The 17,906-nt window shown below is 41.5% G+C and overlaps 5 protein-coding genes across 5 annotated transcripts; 4 read left to right on the top strand and 1 right to left on the bottom strand.

Moving 5' to 3' along the window:
* Positions 1-1,566: 1,566 nt before the first annotated feature.
* Positions 1,567-2,096, top strand: EAF02_000636 (uncharacterized protein; the record flags this gene model as incomplete). The annotated part of the gene is made up of 3 exons (XM_038896684.1): positions 1,567-1,647; positions 1,829-1,965; positions 2,078-2,096. The coding sequence occupies 3 exons, from the start codon at positions 1,567-1,569 to the stop codon at positions 2,094-2,096; spliced, it is 237 nt and encodes a 78-aa protein (XP_038763543.1).
* A 1,455-nt stretch (positions 2,097-3,551) lies between these two features.
* EAF02_000635 (uncharacterized protein) lies at positions 3,552-4,221 on the top strand (the record flags this gene model as incomplete). The annotated part of the gene is made up of 3 exons (XM_038896683.1): positions 3,552-3,639; positions 3,760-3,923; positions 4,162-4,221. 3 exons carry the CDS (start codon positions 3,552-3,554, stop codon positions 4,219-4,221), a joined length of 312 nt encoding a protein of 103 aa, XP_038763542.1.
* Positions 4,222-7,755: 3,534 nt separating this feature from the next.
* Positions 7,756-9,718, bottom strand: EAF02_000634 (uncharacterized protein; the record flags this gene model as incomplete). Its single annotated transcript, XM_038896682.1, has 5 exons — positions 7,756-7,868; positions 7,935-8,874; positions 8,926-9,270; positions 9,399-9,471; positions 9,675-9,718. The coding sequence occupies 5 exons, from the start codon at positions 9,716-9,718 to the stop codon at positions 7,756-7,758; spliced, it is 1,515 nt and encodes a 504-aa protein (XP_038763541.1).
* A 1,675-nt stretch (positions 9,719-11,393) lies between these two features.
* On the top strand, positions 11,394-12,193 carry EAF02_000633 (uncharacterized protein; the record flags this gene model as incomplete). Its single annotated transcript, XM_038896681.1, has 5 exons — positions 11,394-11,418; positions 11,590-11,599; positions 11,792-11,887; positions 11,939-12,039; positions 12,096-12,193. 5 exons carry the CDS (start codon positions 11,394-11,396, stop codon positions 12,191-12,193), a joined length of 330 nt encoding a protein of 109 aa, XP_038763540.1.
* A 3,828-nt stretch (positions 12,194-16,021) lies between these two features.
* Positions 16,022-17,649, top strand: EAF02_000632 (uncharacterized protein; the record flags this gene model as incomplete). Its single annotated transcript, XM_038896680.1, has 5 exons — positions 16,022-16,244; positions 16,303-16,383; positions 16,443-16,565; positions 16,634-16,681; positions 16,976-17,649. The coding sequence occupies 5 exons, from the start codon at positions 16,022-16,024 to the stop codon at positions 17,647-17,649; spliced, it is 1,149 nt and encodes a 382-aa protein (XP_038763539.1).
* Between the last annotated feature and the right edge of the window lie 257 nt (positions 17,650-17,906).

Raw genomic sequence — 17,906 nt, 5'->3', positions numbered from 1 at the left:
TAGATTGCACAAGTGTGTACTCGTTACTCGTAGAGGTTTCATGGAGTATACTAGGTACCTAATAGCTTTACTCAACATTCTCCAGATCTTCTTGATGTTCGAGAGCTGGAATTTAGAAGTCAAGTTAACTGGGCTAGATTACTACAGAGTATCTGCGCTTGAATGATTTTCGGAGCTATGTTTGAAGTCAATGGACAATTGTTTCCTTCTTTTCATCTTCCTTTCTTTTCCACGGATATGTTATGTATTACAATCTGGAAGAGGAATGAAGAAAATATGAAATGAAATTCGAGTAGAACGAGCGAGCAAAAGAGGGTTTGAGGACTTGCTTCCATGTTGTCTTACAAACTGTCAGTTGAATTTCTGTTAATGAATGGGAGAATGAAAAGTGGAAAATGACACCCCGCTGGCTCTCCGAGGGCCACTGCCGTGGAGGCAGACTATGAGACTATTTTGAAAAAGAAAATCAGTCCATCGATTCCTACTTAACCCTCCAGGATACTTTGAATCTTCGATATCAGAAACAGCAGACGGGAGTGAAAATCAAAGTCGGCCATCGGAACTTTAAAACACCGATGATCCAGGGTTAACCTTACCCCAAACTCTTTCATTGGATCCCCCAAATGCATGGTATGAGAGGGTACTTCGTAGTCAATTCGTCATTGGTTTATATGGATCCCCCCACATTCCAAGTTCACCACCGAGACCACCACATCATTGGAATCAATGCTCGTGCTCGATCGATGGACCTCAATAGACTTCGATTTCTATCTCCAATTGAATTGTTCTTTGATGTGATGATGCCTTGAGGATGCTCTAGTATGAGAAGTATAAGAGTATAAAAGTATAAAAGTATAAATTGATACTCCCCTGCTTAGATAATAGTACGAATACGACCATGCTTTGCTTTGATGAGGTGTTAAACATGTAAATAATGCTATCTTCACATCAAATGGATGATGAGACCCTTGATTTCCAATATGTATATGCATGTCTAACAAGTACATGGTAGAGAATCACGCCAGGTTTGCGGGGTAAAGTGATACCTTGACGTGAGATGTGTATTCGAATATTGGGCCATGATTTGGTGGTACAGGATCGAAGATCGAAAAAACATGTCATGAATCATGATTGTGAATCGATTGATTGGACCAAAATGAATTCCCTTTCCAAGATCTCCTTTGTTTGATAGGGGAAGATAGAGTTTGATTGGTAAGGGGGTTGCGGATCGTGTGCTATTGGATCTATCTGCAACATGAAGCTTGAGGGGTTTGGAGGCTCGGACTAGCTGGGTGGGAATTGGTGGAGGGGATGAGGGAGGAGGGGGATGGTAGAGATGTAGAGAAGTAGAGAAGTATATTAGGAGAGCTTTTCTCGTGTGGTTTTTGAATCAATTTCATATCACATCTTATCAACATTCCAATACAAATACCAATTGTCTTTACTACTTCTTTCTCACAGAGTAACAATACAATACAATACAACACAACACAATACAACACAACACATTACAATACAATACATTTCAATCAATCAATCAATCAATCAATCAACCAACTAAAAACAATGAATTCCCAACAAACAACCGCAGTCAAGGGAGGAACTGGCAGCGTTGCTACTCCAGCCAACAACGTCAATTACAGACGTGTATGTCTCCCTCACTTCTCCCCCTCCTTTCCAAAAACTATCTTGATGTCTTCCCTTCCACTATTCTCCCCACCAAGATGAATAAACATCATACACAAACATCACACCAATTCACACATCCATTCTCTCTCCACACATCTTCCATTCAGAACTCCTCGCTAATCACCAACACACAATACAGGGCTCTCAAGAAGGTACTCTCTTCTCCGGACTCCAGAACCAGAAACGCTCGAGCAGTGATGCGGCTTCAAAGGCTAGACGAGAGAGTTTTGCAGAGCAGGCTCCCAAAGCAGGATTCGTGGGACAGATGTGGAATTCGTAAGTTTTTATTCTTCTTCTGTTGTGATGTTTGGGAGAAGGTTACGAAGAAGGGGAGGAGGTATAGAGGCTCAGGAGTGAATGGAACTTGGGCTAATGTTTGTGAATGTAGAATTGTCAAGGGGCAGTAATTCAGAATGGTGTTTGGGGATATAATGGCGAGGAATAAGGTGTGGATATGGATATGATTAGAAATATGGATGCGGATGTGGGTGGATGGAGAAATCTAGCACAGGCGTCAGGAGAACGAATGTACAACGGGTGGAAGAGGAGATACAAGGTCGATTTATAACGATAGCGAGCAATTGTTAATTGCTAGCGAAGCAGCGTGAACACTGTTCGGATTTTGCGATTGGAAGATGAGAATGGAAATGGCGGATATGGATTATTCATGATGACAACCTTTAAATTATATCAAAAAACAATTTCAAAATATATTCATCTACGAATCTTTTTATCCACATTATCGCCTTGTATCACACCACTTTATCCTGTGATATCATATTCTATCGATGAAATAAGATAACTCCTACGAGTACTATACTCCACACATATATACACATATATATATACACATACATATGTATTTGCACTCCCTACGATAGGTAAATGCACAAATCCCATCAAATCCCATTTCCAATCCCCATCCAAAACCACCCACCACCCCCCGATCCCAACCCCCAATCCGCAAATGTCACAAGGAACAAACCACTCCCGATCGAGGGGTGAAGTCAGGAGTGGATTCATCCGATCGTCATTCGGGGACCACACTAGCGGGTTTCCGGTATCGACTATCTAGTAACGTTAAGTACCGGGATGGATCATGGATGGATCACGGATCCGAGGGGCCCTGACCCGTGGTGGGAATCTTGGTTGTGGGTGCGGAGGGGATGTATGACGAGTTGATTTGGGTACGTACTCGATGCACATTGCCATGCAGCTATTGTGTTGCGTTTCAATACTATGCGTATCCAGATGTGGTAGAAGTATGGGGTGTTTGATGGAGGAGGTATGTAGATAGAAGGGTAGGGTAGGTGGGTATTCGTACTCGTAATATGATTTGATTTGATTTGATTTGGTATACTGTGCTATGCTATGCTATGACATAACGAGGAAATGAATACTTCCTACCTAGATCCAAAATTCTGTGTGTATGGTATGTACTCCGTAAGTAAGTAATGCAAATCGAATTGCCAAATTTGGGGTAGAGTTACTCCTAGGTACCTACGAGTAGTTAGTCGAGAAACCTGCCTACCTATCTCTATCGTATCAGATCCCAACCATACCAATATACTTTGGGATTGGGATCGATGCGGGAGGAAGAACTCGCCTCCCTTCTGCTGGTTTGTGGTATTAATATCTTCTTGATTCATCTTGTTTTATTTGTATCTTTATATCTATCTATATTTATTCGCATCGCTAAAAACGAATAGGGATTCGAATTCTTCTTTGGTATCTTTTATATCTATCTTCTGTTTATTTATTAGGAAGAGAATTCTTCTGTTTGGGGATTGAATACTGGGATTTCATACACACATATTTATACGATATACATACGTATATCCATACACATACATATAAACAAAATGACCAACTCCAACTCCGATTCCAGCAACGATATGAAAAGCACATCTGCGCTGAGCGATTTGCTACCTTCGTTTAAAACTCCCGGGGGTGAGATTTATTTTTCCTTTTCTCCTTTCTCCTTCTCATTTGGCATTTTCTCTCCCTCCTTCATAGTTTGCCATCTCCTCTCTCTGTAGAGAATCACCCATCACTAACCTGCAAATCCAGTACAAAACATCGAAGCTGCATATTCCCGCGCTGGAGCGAGTAATAATCATACGCCCGGCTACGCATCCACGCTCGGTTCGCAGTCGCAGAAACCGGGGAGTGAGATGGCGCAGGGGGTGGGGAGTGAGAAGTTTAGTGAGGGGATTAGTGATCAGAGGGTTGAGGTGAGAAGTTTTTATTTTTCTTGTTTTTCATAAAAGGGGTTCTTTGAGGGTTAGTGAATTGGAAAGGAGAGTTTTGGGGGGGGGTTGGCGTAGGGGGTTGATATATGGTGTGGGTGTGGGTATTGGGTGAAGTATTTTGGGTAAATTCGAGAGAATAGAGGGATGAGTAGTTTGGAAGAGGAGATGTCTAGGTGAAGATGATAAACTTGGATTTTGGCTAATGCTTGTGGAATTATAGCCCTCTGCTGTGGGCAAACTATTCAATAATTTAATTAATGGTACGGATAAATCGAAGTGAGGTGTGGACTTAGGAAGAAGAGAGAGGGACGTTGTAAATCCCGGGTTTGTTTGGTGTAGCAAATAACTGGGTGTTCATTTCCATCTTGGAATGATACTGGGATAGGGATTGGATTCGATTAGATGGAAAAGTGATGGTGGTATCACTAAGGATTACAGTGTATGATATGGATAGCGTGTATGAATAGAAGGGTTTGAGCGTTACGTATATGATATTTTGTACTCTAGAAATACATAGTTTGTCAATGGATATTTGGTGTATGAACTCAATATTATTATACCTGATGAATACACTCATCACAATACACCATCATCTATCAAAAGTCTTAACAATACAAATTTCACTTACAAAAACAATCTAGGTATTCACAACCACCTTCCACCCCCTCCTATAATCCACCCCTCCAAAAATCAAATATCCATCTCCTTTTCATTCGCCTAACATGTCCGCATACATTCATCCGCCAAAACACAAATATTGACTACCGAGCTGATCCTATCACTTCTCCGGATATCCTTCTCGCAAGATATGTCGTGTTTTCTTTCTTTCTTTCCTCTTGTCTTCGTATATTGCATACCCTGATGCAATCTAAGTCGAGATCATGACAATCCAGCAACTCAGATTGATACGGTTGAAACGATGAGAATCTCGGGATTTCGATGATTTGGGTATTTAGTAGAGGTAGTAGACACATACATACATACATGCGCCAAATCTCTCACGAGAAGATGAAAAAATAAGTAGATAAGCTGAAAACGAGATAGAAATTATATATATATGTATATATACATGCAGATACACGTTTCCAATCCCATACAACTAGATAATTACTCGAGTATATATAACTACTCACAAATCTCACAAATTCACAAATCTCACAAATTCACAAATCTCACAAATTCACAAATCTCACAAATTCACAAATCTCACAAATCTCATGATTCTTACAATTCTTATAATTCTTATACCTTTCTCTTTTGTTTAGAGATACTATACTAAATGGATTTTCTTCCGGTATACGGATGGATGAGCTGGCTAGGGTTGAGATTGCTGTTGATGATTATGATAATATCAAAAAGGCATGAAAAAAAAGAAGAGAAGAGAGAGGTAGGAAATATAGAAACTGAAAAATGATGTAACGACTCATGATAGGAATTAATAGAAGGGAGGAGGGAAGTGTATATAAGTACTAAAATATCGGGAGGATGTAAAATCAGGGTAGAGTATGTAAGAGCATACTTGATTAGATTATACCAGACCAGACCAGAACAGAACAGAACAGAGAAGAGAATATTGAATAGAAATAATCGATAAAAGTAAACCCGAGTAATTGATACCTGACTATGTACCTTGAGCTTCACGAGGATTAAGGAGTGAATGGATGTGGAGGATGAAAGGATGTTGTGCTGTGGTTTATTTTATCTTGGTATACTCTAAAACTCTATATATCTATATCGTTATATTCATCGCCTTTCACTTCTTCACTTCAACTTGTCTGGTTTACGGGAAGTTTGATAGGAATACAATCCTATTTATGTATATATAGATATAATTTTCATCTTCCCTTAATATCCATTCCAAATCAACACCCATACCACGCATACACCCAGCCTATCACTACAACTCAAACATACTAATATACAACAAGAACCGGACTGAGCTCCTGATCATCACATCCGCATCCAGTATCCAGTATCCAGTATCTCCATCCCTCCAAAGTTCAAACACAAGAATCTCACCAGCTAGGAAATTCCCTCCCAGTAATCCTCGTGTCTATATTCAAAGAGCAGAGAATGATGTAACGAATGAATGATACATATATCTCCTAATATCCAATTCCAAAAACCCAATCAAGACAATACAATATCCTCTCTCCAACCAAACATCAAAGATCTTCCTCGATCGATCGATCGACAAGCAAACAGATGGAAGTATTCATTTGTATTCACTGACACAACATGCCAGGGAACCCGTGTCAGATGGGATGATAGCAGGAGTAGTAGATACGATAAATATCCAAGATTTTCTTTCATAGATATAACAAAATTCAAACCAAGCTCAAAGTTCAGCTCCATACGATGATACAAGACTATCCTGCATACCTCTCCTACCAAGAGCTAATTTGTATCATCTCATCTCATCTCATTTCTCTCTTGCTCTCATTTCATTTCATTTCACTTCAGAAAATGAAAATAAAGCGCGAAGCTATGTATTTGAGTACATGTATCACCATCACATCACATCACATCGCATCGCATCGCATCACCCCACTGAGATTTATGTAGCGAGTAAGAGAAGCGATGTAAGAACTACTTATGTAGTACTTAACACATGCTCCCCTTCCATCTAATTTGCGAAATGATGTCAACTCCCCATCTTCTTCTATCTACCAAAGGGAGATAAACTTCCCTAAAGGGGGGGGAAGAAAAGAGAAAGATAGTTTAATAATGAACCCGTCCCCCTTTTCCACGTGTATCATCCCTCCGAGTATCACATCACACCCCCTCCTTCCTTCCTTCCTTCCTTCCTCCCTTCCTCCCTTCCTCCCTTCCTCCCATTTCTACGCAAGATAGAAATAGGAACCCATAATCCATAACCTACAACTCATCTAACAACGCGTAAATAGATCTCACACGAAACTAAAACTGAAAATTCCCACTCACACTTTTTTAAAACCTCACAACAAAACCTCTCTACCCTCTCATCCACGAAATCCCCTCCTAAGCATACACATACACACACACCACATCACACCACTATTCCAAAATCAAACTCAATGATCAAGATTCCATCCATCCATCCATCCATCTCATAAACAGGGAAAAAAAACATAAACGACCAAAGACTCTCTAAACAATTCTAACTCTCGAAATTCTCATGGATGAATATTCAATCCAATCCAATCCAATCCACTTCATTTCTAAACCACCCTCACATATAATATAATATAACATAATATAATGTAACATAATATATTATTGCAAGAGCACGAAAACTTAAAAAAAATCCCAGTTACCCTCCTCCCTACCATCTCCTTCATTCAGTCATCTCATAACTAATTTTCATCTCTAGATCTTATTAGAGTAATTTGGCAAGAAAGATGATCAAGAAAGAAATAGGTGCCGCAATGATTGAAACTGTATGATGAGTTCGACAACTCTCATTCTGACATCCTTTCCTTCAGGCATATAGTAATCAAATCCACAGAATGGATGTAAGTCTTCACTAGAGGACTTCGGATTTACAAATTTTCAATCCCGAGTTGTGACTTAACTCTGGATGAACTTGTCGGAGTATGATCACAGAAGAGATAATGTGACCCCAAAAGTTTTTGTTGGTCACGTCCCACAGGTAAAGCATGATTTTGTTCATCATGTAAATTTGGCTTTTCATTTAGCTATCATAAATATGAGGAAAAACCACCATCCGAATATGTGTATGGGAATCCTTCATGACTCGTCGTATCTATCTATCAATTTCATGCCGTCATACCAGATATCTAGTTATTCATTTATTGGCGACTAACACACCAATTTATAGCTTGTTAGGAGCGGTTTGGGTAGTTGGCCATTGGTAACCAGCTGCGTCGCTAAACTTGTATCCGTAGGAAGAGGTGAAGTCATCCAAGACGGCGGGTCCGCGGGAGCCTAATATTAGATTAGTTTTTTGTTGGTTATGAAAGTATAGGGGTGAATAATGTGAGTATTCCTTACCGTATGGGTATTCCATGGGAATAATCTCCTTGTTGTCGTCGAGGTAATGTAAGAGTGGGGTGAAGATTCTCCAACTTGCATCAAGCTCATCATCACGAACAAAGTTGGAGTGATCACCCTTAAGAGCATCAAGAATGAGGGATTCATATGCTTCTGGGATCTTGAGATCAGAGAATCGGCGACGGTAAGTCAAGTCGAGTTCAGTGACAACAGTTTGCATGCTCAAACCTGGCAACTTGGAGTTCATCTTAATATAAACACTCTCGTTTGGTTGAATGCGCATAACAAGCTCGTTTCTTGGGATATCTTTGAAGATACCAGATGTGACATCCTTGAATTGAATTCGGATCTCGGTCTTTTGCTCGTTAAGAGCCTTACCAGCCTTCAGGATGAATGGCACACCGTCCCATCGCTCGTTCTTGATATAGGCAACCATAGCACAGAATGTGGGGCACCTCGAGTCCTTTGGTACGGTGTCGTCTTCCTTGTAGGAAGGCTTGTTTCCGTCTAAGGATTTGCCATATTGACCAATGATGACGTTCTTTGGCTCGATTGCTGGAATACCGCGAAGGACTCGGACCTTTTCGTCTCTAACATCCTCTGCGGAGAATGAGATTGGTCTCTCCATGGCGAGGAGGGTGAGGACTTGTAAAAGATGGTTTTGCATAACATCTCTGATGATACCGAATTCGTCGAAATAACCTCCTCGGCCTTCGGTTCCAAAAGGTTCCTTGAATGTGATTTGAACATTGTCAATGTGGTTTCGGTTCCATGTAGCACCGAAAAACTCATTACCGAATCTCAAAATCAAAATGTTCTTGACCATCTCCTTTCCAAGGTAATGATCGATACGGAAAATCTCATCTTCCTTCCAGTTTGGCTCCAATGCCTTTTGTAACTCACGGGAACTTCCCAAATCCTTTCCAAATGGCTTCTCAACCTACAAGTTGTTAGCAATAGTATTCAATCATGTGGAAATCTTGTATCTTACAATGATTCTTGCAACACCGGTCTCTGGATAGGCGTTTGCTTTTAGTTGTTGGGATACAGTTGTAAAGACGGAAGGAGGTAAGGCCATGTAGAAGATTCTGTTGGCTTCTTTTCTTCCCTTTTCGAACTCCTCGCAGTGTTTTCTAAGCTCGATGAAACCCTCTGGCTTATCGTACTGTCCGGAGATGTATGTACAGATATCGCAGAACTCTTGAAGTTGCTGTTCCATATCCTTGGTGGGAGTCTTAATATATGATCTAACTCTCTTAATATATTCCTCGTGGTCCATCTTCGTTCGCGCATATCCAATAATTCTGACATCCTTTGGGAGGAATTGGTTGCGATACTGTGGTGGCATTAATACGGAATCTTCGGCTGGAGGTATTCTGCACCACTTACGAGACCGAAAAGAGCTGGAACTACAATCACATACGTTAGCAAGAGAAAGAATCTAGGTTAGAGGGGTTTGCTTACAGTCTTCTTCTTTGCAAGGTCACCAGAAGCTCCCAAAACAATGATAACAGTGTTGTCCTTCAGTTCGAGAGATCTGTAGTGGGGCAAGGCAATCAGTCATTATTCGGATGAAATGGGGTCGAGATGTCCAGAGCAAGAATGGAAAGCACAAAATTCATCACAGTCCGAGAGACCCGGGTTAGCCCCTTGGAGTGAACATTTTGAATATGTGATGAGTGTTGTTTATGTGAATGACCTTGCGTGAAGTAGATTGGTTGAAGAAATGAACCAACTCACCCAGCATTGCCAGACTCCTCTGGTTTGATAACAGTGTCGGCCATTTTGTATGTGTTGTTTATGATGTGTGAAAAAGGGAGAAAGGGAGAAACAATCAAATTTTCCTGAAGACCAGCAAGGCTTTTAAGTGAAGAGGGATTGAAGGTTTGAGAAGAAGCTCAAGGAAAATGTTGGGTTTGTCCGCTTCTGATGAAAGACTCGACCCCGCTAAGATTGATGGGATGTATGACGGACGAGAAGTATTTCCGGGTAGCCTCCGAACCCAAAACAGACCTGTCGTATGTTTAAAGTACCTGGTTCACAACCCAACCTTTTGCATCTTTGTAATACATATTGCTTGGATTATATGGATTCTTTTTTCTTGGAATGTGATTCAATATTCAATTCACTCTTTCGAACTCGAAAGACTCAACACCAAACTCTTGCCATCTCATTATAGTGAAGCTTTTATCAAGCTTTAAAGCTTTACTTGGGAGCCATCGCCATTGCCATAACCATAACCATAGTCATAGTCATCCACAGCCATCACATCCACATCCACATCCATAGCCATAGCATCCAATACCATCTATCTTCTACCTTCTAAGTTCCAGAATACCTTGTAAGACTACCTACCGACCGCCCCTCATTTATCACCGATGCCCTCTTGGGAAGATTGGGAAGGGGGGCTCGGGGGGCTTCGATTTCTTACGGGTCCGATTATCAAGCATGTTGCATACATAGTCCTGATGGCAATGCTCGGTGAATCTTTACAAAAATGCCAATAGATCCCTTCAAGGAGTTCCCCCAAAGCATTACTCTATCGTTATACGTTGACAATGACTTCTGAAGCCATCTCCTACGAAAGTAATGTTGCTATCAAAACAAAGAGACGCAACGCAGTAACCCGAATGGCTAAATTAGCATTTAATGGTCGCTTGGGGCTCTAGAACTGTGCTTCCGTACTCGGGGCTTTGATGATTTGATGGATGGATGTCTTTGCGATTTGCCGTTTCAGCTCATTTGGATTATTATCCCAATCGTATAGCTACTTTGGAGAGAGGAGAGTTTTCGGCCGGTCCTCATCCACCCCTACCTTGGTAAATACTCCACCGATCATCAAATCAATATCATCAGTTCACTCAAGAATTCTGAAAAGGCAAACTCGGGAAAAGCGTCTCGGGATTTGAAACATCAACTGAATAGACAAAAATTTACCTTTTTACTCTGTACATTCTTACTTTTTTCCACTACCTTCTAGGATCCTACAACACTGCTATGCTGCTCTCGTTAACTAAAAGAGGACTGAGAGGATGGTGCGAAAGAAAGGGAACCTGGTCTTCAAAACAACTGGAAAAATAGCCTCCGATATGGTTTCGACAATGTCTGATATTGATAATTCGCATAGTCCTCTTCGCAAACTATAGCGACGTTAACATCCTTTTTTTTCTCGTTTGCTGTTCCATGATGATAATGTGATTGCGAAATGAATATATCGGAACTTATTCCTAGAATTCTTCCGTTCAAAATCCCCGCTTCTTGATACCTTAAATTTCAGAGAACAATAAATCACGCTTCTGGATGCTTAGTCAGATATCCCGGCAGCCCTAGTTTTTCGCTAAACTTCTAGGAATTGTGTGCATTCTGGAAAGACGAAAAAAACATCCTCGACGCCGACAACCATTTACGCCAAACCGAACGAAGTCTTCCCTCTCAAATCCACGAGAGACTTTCGCCAAAATGCCTACCGAAGCCGGACACAGACGTGAGTAAACCTGATTTCGAGATAGCATTGGCTGTGCGGACCTTGGAGAGGAGGAAGTAGTTGGGGAAAATTGCGAAGTTGCAGTTTTCCTAAGATGAAGGCAAATTTGTTATACTCAAGCAAGGCCGCGGTTTGTTCTTGAATCAATTGCTGACTGTTATATGTTTTTAGTCTATGTTAAGTAAGTTTCCAATTTATTCCGATCAACGAGCATATTCTGGATTCGAATAGCGATATGGAGGTTGGAAGTGGGACAGGGGTCAGAGATTGATGGAGAGGAGGTTTCGACAACGCACTTACGGATTCGATTGTTTGATTGAGATGGATTGCTTGAGTTGAATTATCGGACACATACTGATATGTATATCTTCAGGGGACGCCATTTGAGCTACCAACGCGGCAAGCGCAACACCACCCCAGGCACCAGCTTGATCCAAATCGAGGGTGTCAACAACACCGAGGCTGCCAAGTAGGTTATATCACGATATTCGAACATTTCTCGTTTCTAACCAAATAACAGCTTCTACTGCGGAAAGAAGGTTGCTTTCGTTTACCGTGCATCAAAGGAGGTTAGAGGATCAAAGATTAGAGTTATCTGGGGAAAGATCGCTAGACCACACGGTATGAGGAATCCGATGTGCTTCTCGCTGGGAATCAAACACTAATTTGTGCCAAAGGAAACTCCGGTGTCGTACGTGCTAGATTCAGACAAAACCTCCCACCTAAGTCATTCGGCGCATCCGTTCGCATCATGTTGTACCCATCATCGGTCTAAATGGTTGGTTTGGAGTTGTTAGCATGGACTGGGAGGATGGTTGATGATATGTCATATTTGGGCACTCGAAGAGGGCGGCAATAATGAGCACAGCCTTGCGGGTAGTATACCAATTAAGCAATTCAACACCACAATGGCCGCATGGGTATATGATTAAAAGTGCATATGGGATCGTCGTGGAAATCTTCACTAGACGTAGACAGGAGTTATCGATCAAAGGTTTCACAATTACACCCAGAACGACACGGAAAGATGTGCTCCTGAATCTTTTGGTCTTACCCATGTCATTTATGCTTTCAAAACGAAAATCGAAGTTTGGCACAATGGTTTGCACGTTTTACTGGTTTCTGGGGACATACATTTCAATTTTGAGACTCCAGGCAAAGTAGTGCTCTTGATAACAGTGATTTTTGACAGTCCTGCCATGTATATGGGAAAATGACTTGGGTACGCACCATAGGGATGGATATTGACGTCAAGATGGAATAGTGAAATGTGATACCGGTACTTGACCGGGACCCCAAATCTACGGACTCCGCACCCCCAAAGTGATCCATACTCTCATTCCAAAGCCTTCATCCGCCTAGGTCTAGTAGTGATCCATCACCAATCCTCCAATGTTCATGCATCTCATCTACCTCTCCAATTCTTCAATCTACCTGTCCCCCACGCAGCTCTATGTATTAACACCACATTCCACGACACCCGTAGCATACAAGCCGCAGATTTCGAAAACACCGAATCACACAAGATGAATATCTCACATTTATGTACTCTTAGTGCTTTATGGATTAAAATACGATCTTATCTTGATCTCATTCCTCCCAATCATCTCATGAAGAGTCTCGAGTGTAGACATGTACAGATAGGTATGGAATAAATCTCATCGAACAAGAAGGTTTGGCTCAACCCAGCCTCGAGTTAGTTGCATTACAGTTATCAAGACATATAACGAGTTTTCCAAAGTCTAAGCGCCCCGCCCCTCCAGCTAAGATGTCTATTGAGCCTTCACTATCTGAAACCCCGAAGCAACTTTGTTGTTCTATTATCACCGAGTTGGGAAAGTGAGGACACAAAAGCGTGGCATACTTGTAGTAAGTAGGTGGGTAGGTAGGTAGGTAGGTAGGTAGGTAGTAGGTAGATCAAGGTTGGATTCAGTAGGTAGCATGATGTGATTGATATTTTCAGCTGTTGTTGCATGCATGCGTGTATTTTATTGCAAGGTAGATTAGGGAAGTAGATGGGAATGAATGATCGATCGATCGATAGATGGATATATGGATATATGCCAAAATGCCAAAATTTCATTGTATGTGGAGGTAGGTAGGTACCTAGACAAGGCGATAGGATGAGACAGGACAAGACAAGACAGGACAAGACAAGACAGGACAAGACAAGACAAGACAAATACCGAGAGTTCCGATTTCCGATGAGCTGATCGCGGAGAGGACAGAAAGTTCGTGTTTTTATCTGGCTAGTAATTCTTCAGCCACCACCATTTTTTGTGGGGGCGACCTCATTTTTTTCTCTTGGGGTTAAATCTTGAAATTCTTGAAATTCTTGGGGTGGATGGGTGGATGAATGAATGATGGAATGAATGAATACCGTAATACCGTAGATGGATAAATGGAAGGCGAAAATGAAAACAGGATTGATGGATCTGTCTACATGCTGATGGAGATGAATTGGGATGGATTGGATGCAGGTGGGGATAAGATGCATTGGGTTCAGGTATGGCTTGCTTGGTGTAGGTAATATTGGCATTTGATATGATGGCTGTTTGGAATGACTGACTGATACGTACATCTGAAGTGGGATTGATTGATTAATTATTTCTTCACGAAGTCGTATACTTCTGGAATATGTATTATAGGTAGGTGTTAGGTAGGTATGTCTTGAAGGGAATCGAGAGATGAATGGGGGGGTTGTTGGTGAGTAGATACTACTACGATAGATAATACTAGATACTAGAGAGTTAGATAGGTACTGGTAAAACTTTAAGTTCGACTACGATGGACCAGATCGATCTCTGTAGTAGTAGTATTCTATCTATATCTATATAGAGTGTTATATAACTTATATTGTCAGATAAAGCTCGGAAACATGGCAGTCTCCGTTGGGTTGTTATGCTACCTGGCTACCGTGGAATTGTGAAGAAAATGAAACTAAAAATAACTTAATAATGTGACTAAGATAAGTGTAAGAATATCTACGGCATTATTATTAAGTAGTCATGGAAATACTACCTACTACGTACCGTTACTTCTTCTGCGTTGGTTCGAAGCTTTGAATGCACCAGAACTTCCCAGAATCCCAGAAATCCAGAAAATCCCAGAAGATCCCAGAATCTCAGATGCATCACTGATACTCGCACAGCACCAACAAAAGGATTCTGACCCGGGATATAAATAGCTCGATTAGGACTAGTGTAGATCATTCTTTTATCGTTTGATTTACTCGTAATTCAATTCATATCACGATTCACCACACCACCACTTTATTATGATCCTTTCCCTATCTTTCCACGGCATCCCTGCCTGGTAACGAAAGAGCATACGAATTCCTGTCGCAATGGCCATTGTGGTATCGCTAGACTTCGGATCGAAAGCAGTTTCCGATGAGCGCACACCATCTCATTGGTGATGATGGAAAGATTTTCATCAAAGCCATTCCCATTGAGAGACGTATCGACTTCGTACGGATACTACGGTAGGACAACAGACAGAGCATTGCTGCTACGTCCATGGGATTTGTTGTTGGCTTACGATTGAATAACGAATCAAAAGGGGACCTGGATGCTAGGTAGGTAGATGGGTAGGTGTGATATCTCAAGGTGCAAGATGCAAGATTGCAAGAAAGCTATACGAATTCCGAAAAAGCTTTTATTCACTGCTTTGAACAACTAGTAGACAACTTGGGACAAGAGCTCCTCGTCATCAAAATGCCCTACACCCTAACACCTAATATTATTACTTTTTTCTCATGGCCTAGTATGGATTCCATCGATGGATGATAAATATTGATTTTGCTTCAAAATTCCCCTCCAGTGGCTGAATACCATTGAATGCTTCGTATTAACTTTTCTCTTTCCCCGCGTAAAGTGCGTATAGTCGTACTCTTATTATTCTATCCATCTCTCTCTCTCTCTCTCTCTCCCTTTTCTTGTCCTTTTAAAATCAAATTTGATTCTTTTCCAAATCATCATCAATCGTTTGTTCATCTCAATTCTTCGTTTTCCTATTACCTATCTACGTATTAGGTACGCACTTGTGAAGGCTTGAAGAAAATAAGCTGGGCAAATAAACAAACATCAACAAAAATCTGCATTCATCGGTCATCCTATAAAAAAAGGAAAAAAGGAAAGAAAAAAAAAAACATTCGCTGCAATACTTTCGATCAAAGTTCTGATTCACATCATACGACGAAACCATCAATCGTTATATCTGGAGATTGTTTTTTTGGGGAAGAAAGCTTAACATCAAACGCATTTTTGATCGTCTTCAAACTATCCACTACCGTCGTTCCATTTATCAAAACATCAGGTTTTTAATTCTCATCAAGCTTAATTCAAACATTGTGAAACGGATATCTACTTCTGATATAAAGCCACCAAATTCCCAACCACCTACTTTTGACGTTCACGACCGAGACTCAGACCAAAAGGACCAACTTCATTTCAGAGTTCCACAAATATCCCTACAAATCTCTCGATATTACTCCACCACACCCAGGTTTCACGACGATAAGGCTCAGAATATCTTGATAAAAGTTGTAATAGACCCACAACAGCGACAATCACTGTCCACTTATCGACTTATACTTAGAAATATGCAAAACCAAAATCACCCGCTACCCTCGCCCCCGGGCAATCAAGAGCGGCCTGGGAACCGCCAAAGAGCAAAGACTTCGTCTGGCTTCAGTTTACATTCTCATAAGAGCAGTGGCAGTGGACAACAGAAACTTGATCTCACAGAAACACACCGAGAGAAGGAAGCAAAAAGACTTCATTCCAAAGCTGATCCATCCCTGGCCATGACGGAAGCCGAACCTTGTGAGTACTCGTTCAAATCATGGGATTCATAATTCACATACTGACGATACCATCACAGCTGCTGTTGCAAACGATGTTGCGACTTCATTAGCACCCATTCGAGCCATTCAACACAGAGACAGTCAGGGAAACCCCATCGGTTCGTTATCTCATTCACTCTCACCATGAATCTTGTGCGCTGACTTATTTTTCACGCAGTGGATCCCGATCGTTCAAATCCTACGAGAAGCAGATGGGAGAGACCTTTGGATACAATTCGAGCCTTTGAGGCAGCTATCGATGGAAATTATTCTTCGAGGAAATCAATGATACGCGGTTCTGGTGAGAATTCCCAAGCTTCTTGGTGCTCAGGATTCCGGCGTATCGATTCTGACATTTTCACTTCACAGAATCCGATGTAGGCTCAACATACAATCGACGAAACAGTTACTATGCCGGTTAGTGCATTCCAATTATTTTTCTCATTTTTCTTGTTTGCAGAATTATCTGCACACTACTTTTAAGACAGTTAACTATCCTGTTTTTTTGTTGGATTTGAGCGCTCAGACTATGGTGATCTGTGGTCTGTGGTAATGGCCAATGCCAATTCACCAACCGAGCACATTTTCGATGAGCTGAATGGGAATTTGGTATCTCGCATGCTCTAGCGATTTTTGTCTCCCAGTGGATTCTTGGCGCAAAGCGCGTGAAATTGACAACTGTCGTACATACGCTAACAGATCGCCATATAGCAAGTCAAATGCACAATGACGAACGACCAAGATACTCTCAGCAGAGCTATTATGGAGGAGGACAACAACCTTACAGACAAAGCAGCCACTATGGTGGTGATGGACGACCAAATGGAATGACCAGGCCCGATAGTTATTACACTACCGATAATCATGGAGGTCATGGCAATGGATATACCCCAAACAGATCTCGATACCCTCGAACAGCATCAGAACCACAATTTAATAGTGGTGTTTACACCGCACCTGGAGGTCAGCAACATTCATATGAAACTGTGACCACTGCCTCCGGTAGTGGAATGTCTGGAGACGCTGTAGGATACTCAACCGACCCCAGCAGCTTGAATAGTTCTGTAGATGGACTTCATGCACTACCACAACAACCAAAAGAACCTGCCGAGACATATGGATTTAATGGATTTGGAAATAACCCCCAATACCTTCCACCTGGAAGTGGCATCAATGAGCAAAACGGAGCGCGAAGACAGCCGATTGGCCAAGGACCTCCGCCCTCTAACAAGGACAGCACACCACGAACTCCAATCAACCTTGGTATCACCAGTGAAAATTCTCTACCTCAGAAATCGGTTGTTCAAATCACCAAATCAGAGGCTAAACCTCAACCAGAAAAACGGAAAAGTTGGTTTGGAAGAAGGTTGAGCAAGAATAAATAAGATAGATGCTGGTCATCCTCCAATATCTATCACGCTATCTACAATCTAATACGGATATGAGGAGAGAATCATCTGGGAGTGCATTGTGGGATGTATGGTATTGATTGTGTTCTAATGATATTCATGACGGGCAAACATAGGGGGTGGGGGCCAAGGGATATAACGGAATACACTTGGAAGCGGTTGGATTATTTTTGCATCGGAAGGCGTCTGGTGTTGTATTTCTTTGTGTCGACTACTATTCCCAAAAGTTGGTT

The sequence above is a fragment of the Botrytis sinoallii genome (assembly GCF_014898435.1).
Source record: "Botrytis sinoallii strain Bc 23 chromosome Unknown BSIN_001, whole genome shotgun sequence".
Taxonomy (NCBI): domain Eukaryota; kingdom Fungi; phylum Ascomycota; class Leotiomycetes; order Helotiales; family Sclerotiniaceae; genus Botrytis; species Botrytis sinoallii.
Note: the sequence above shows the minus strand (reverse complement) of the source record. Positions and strands in the feature narration are given on the sequence as shown.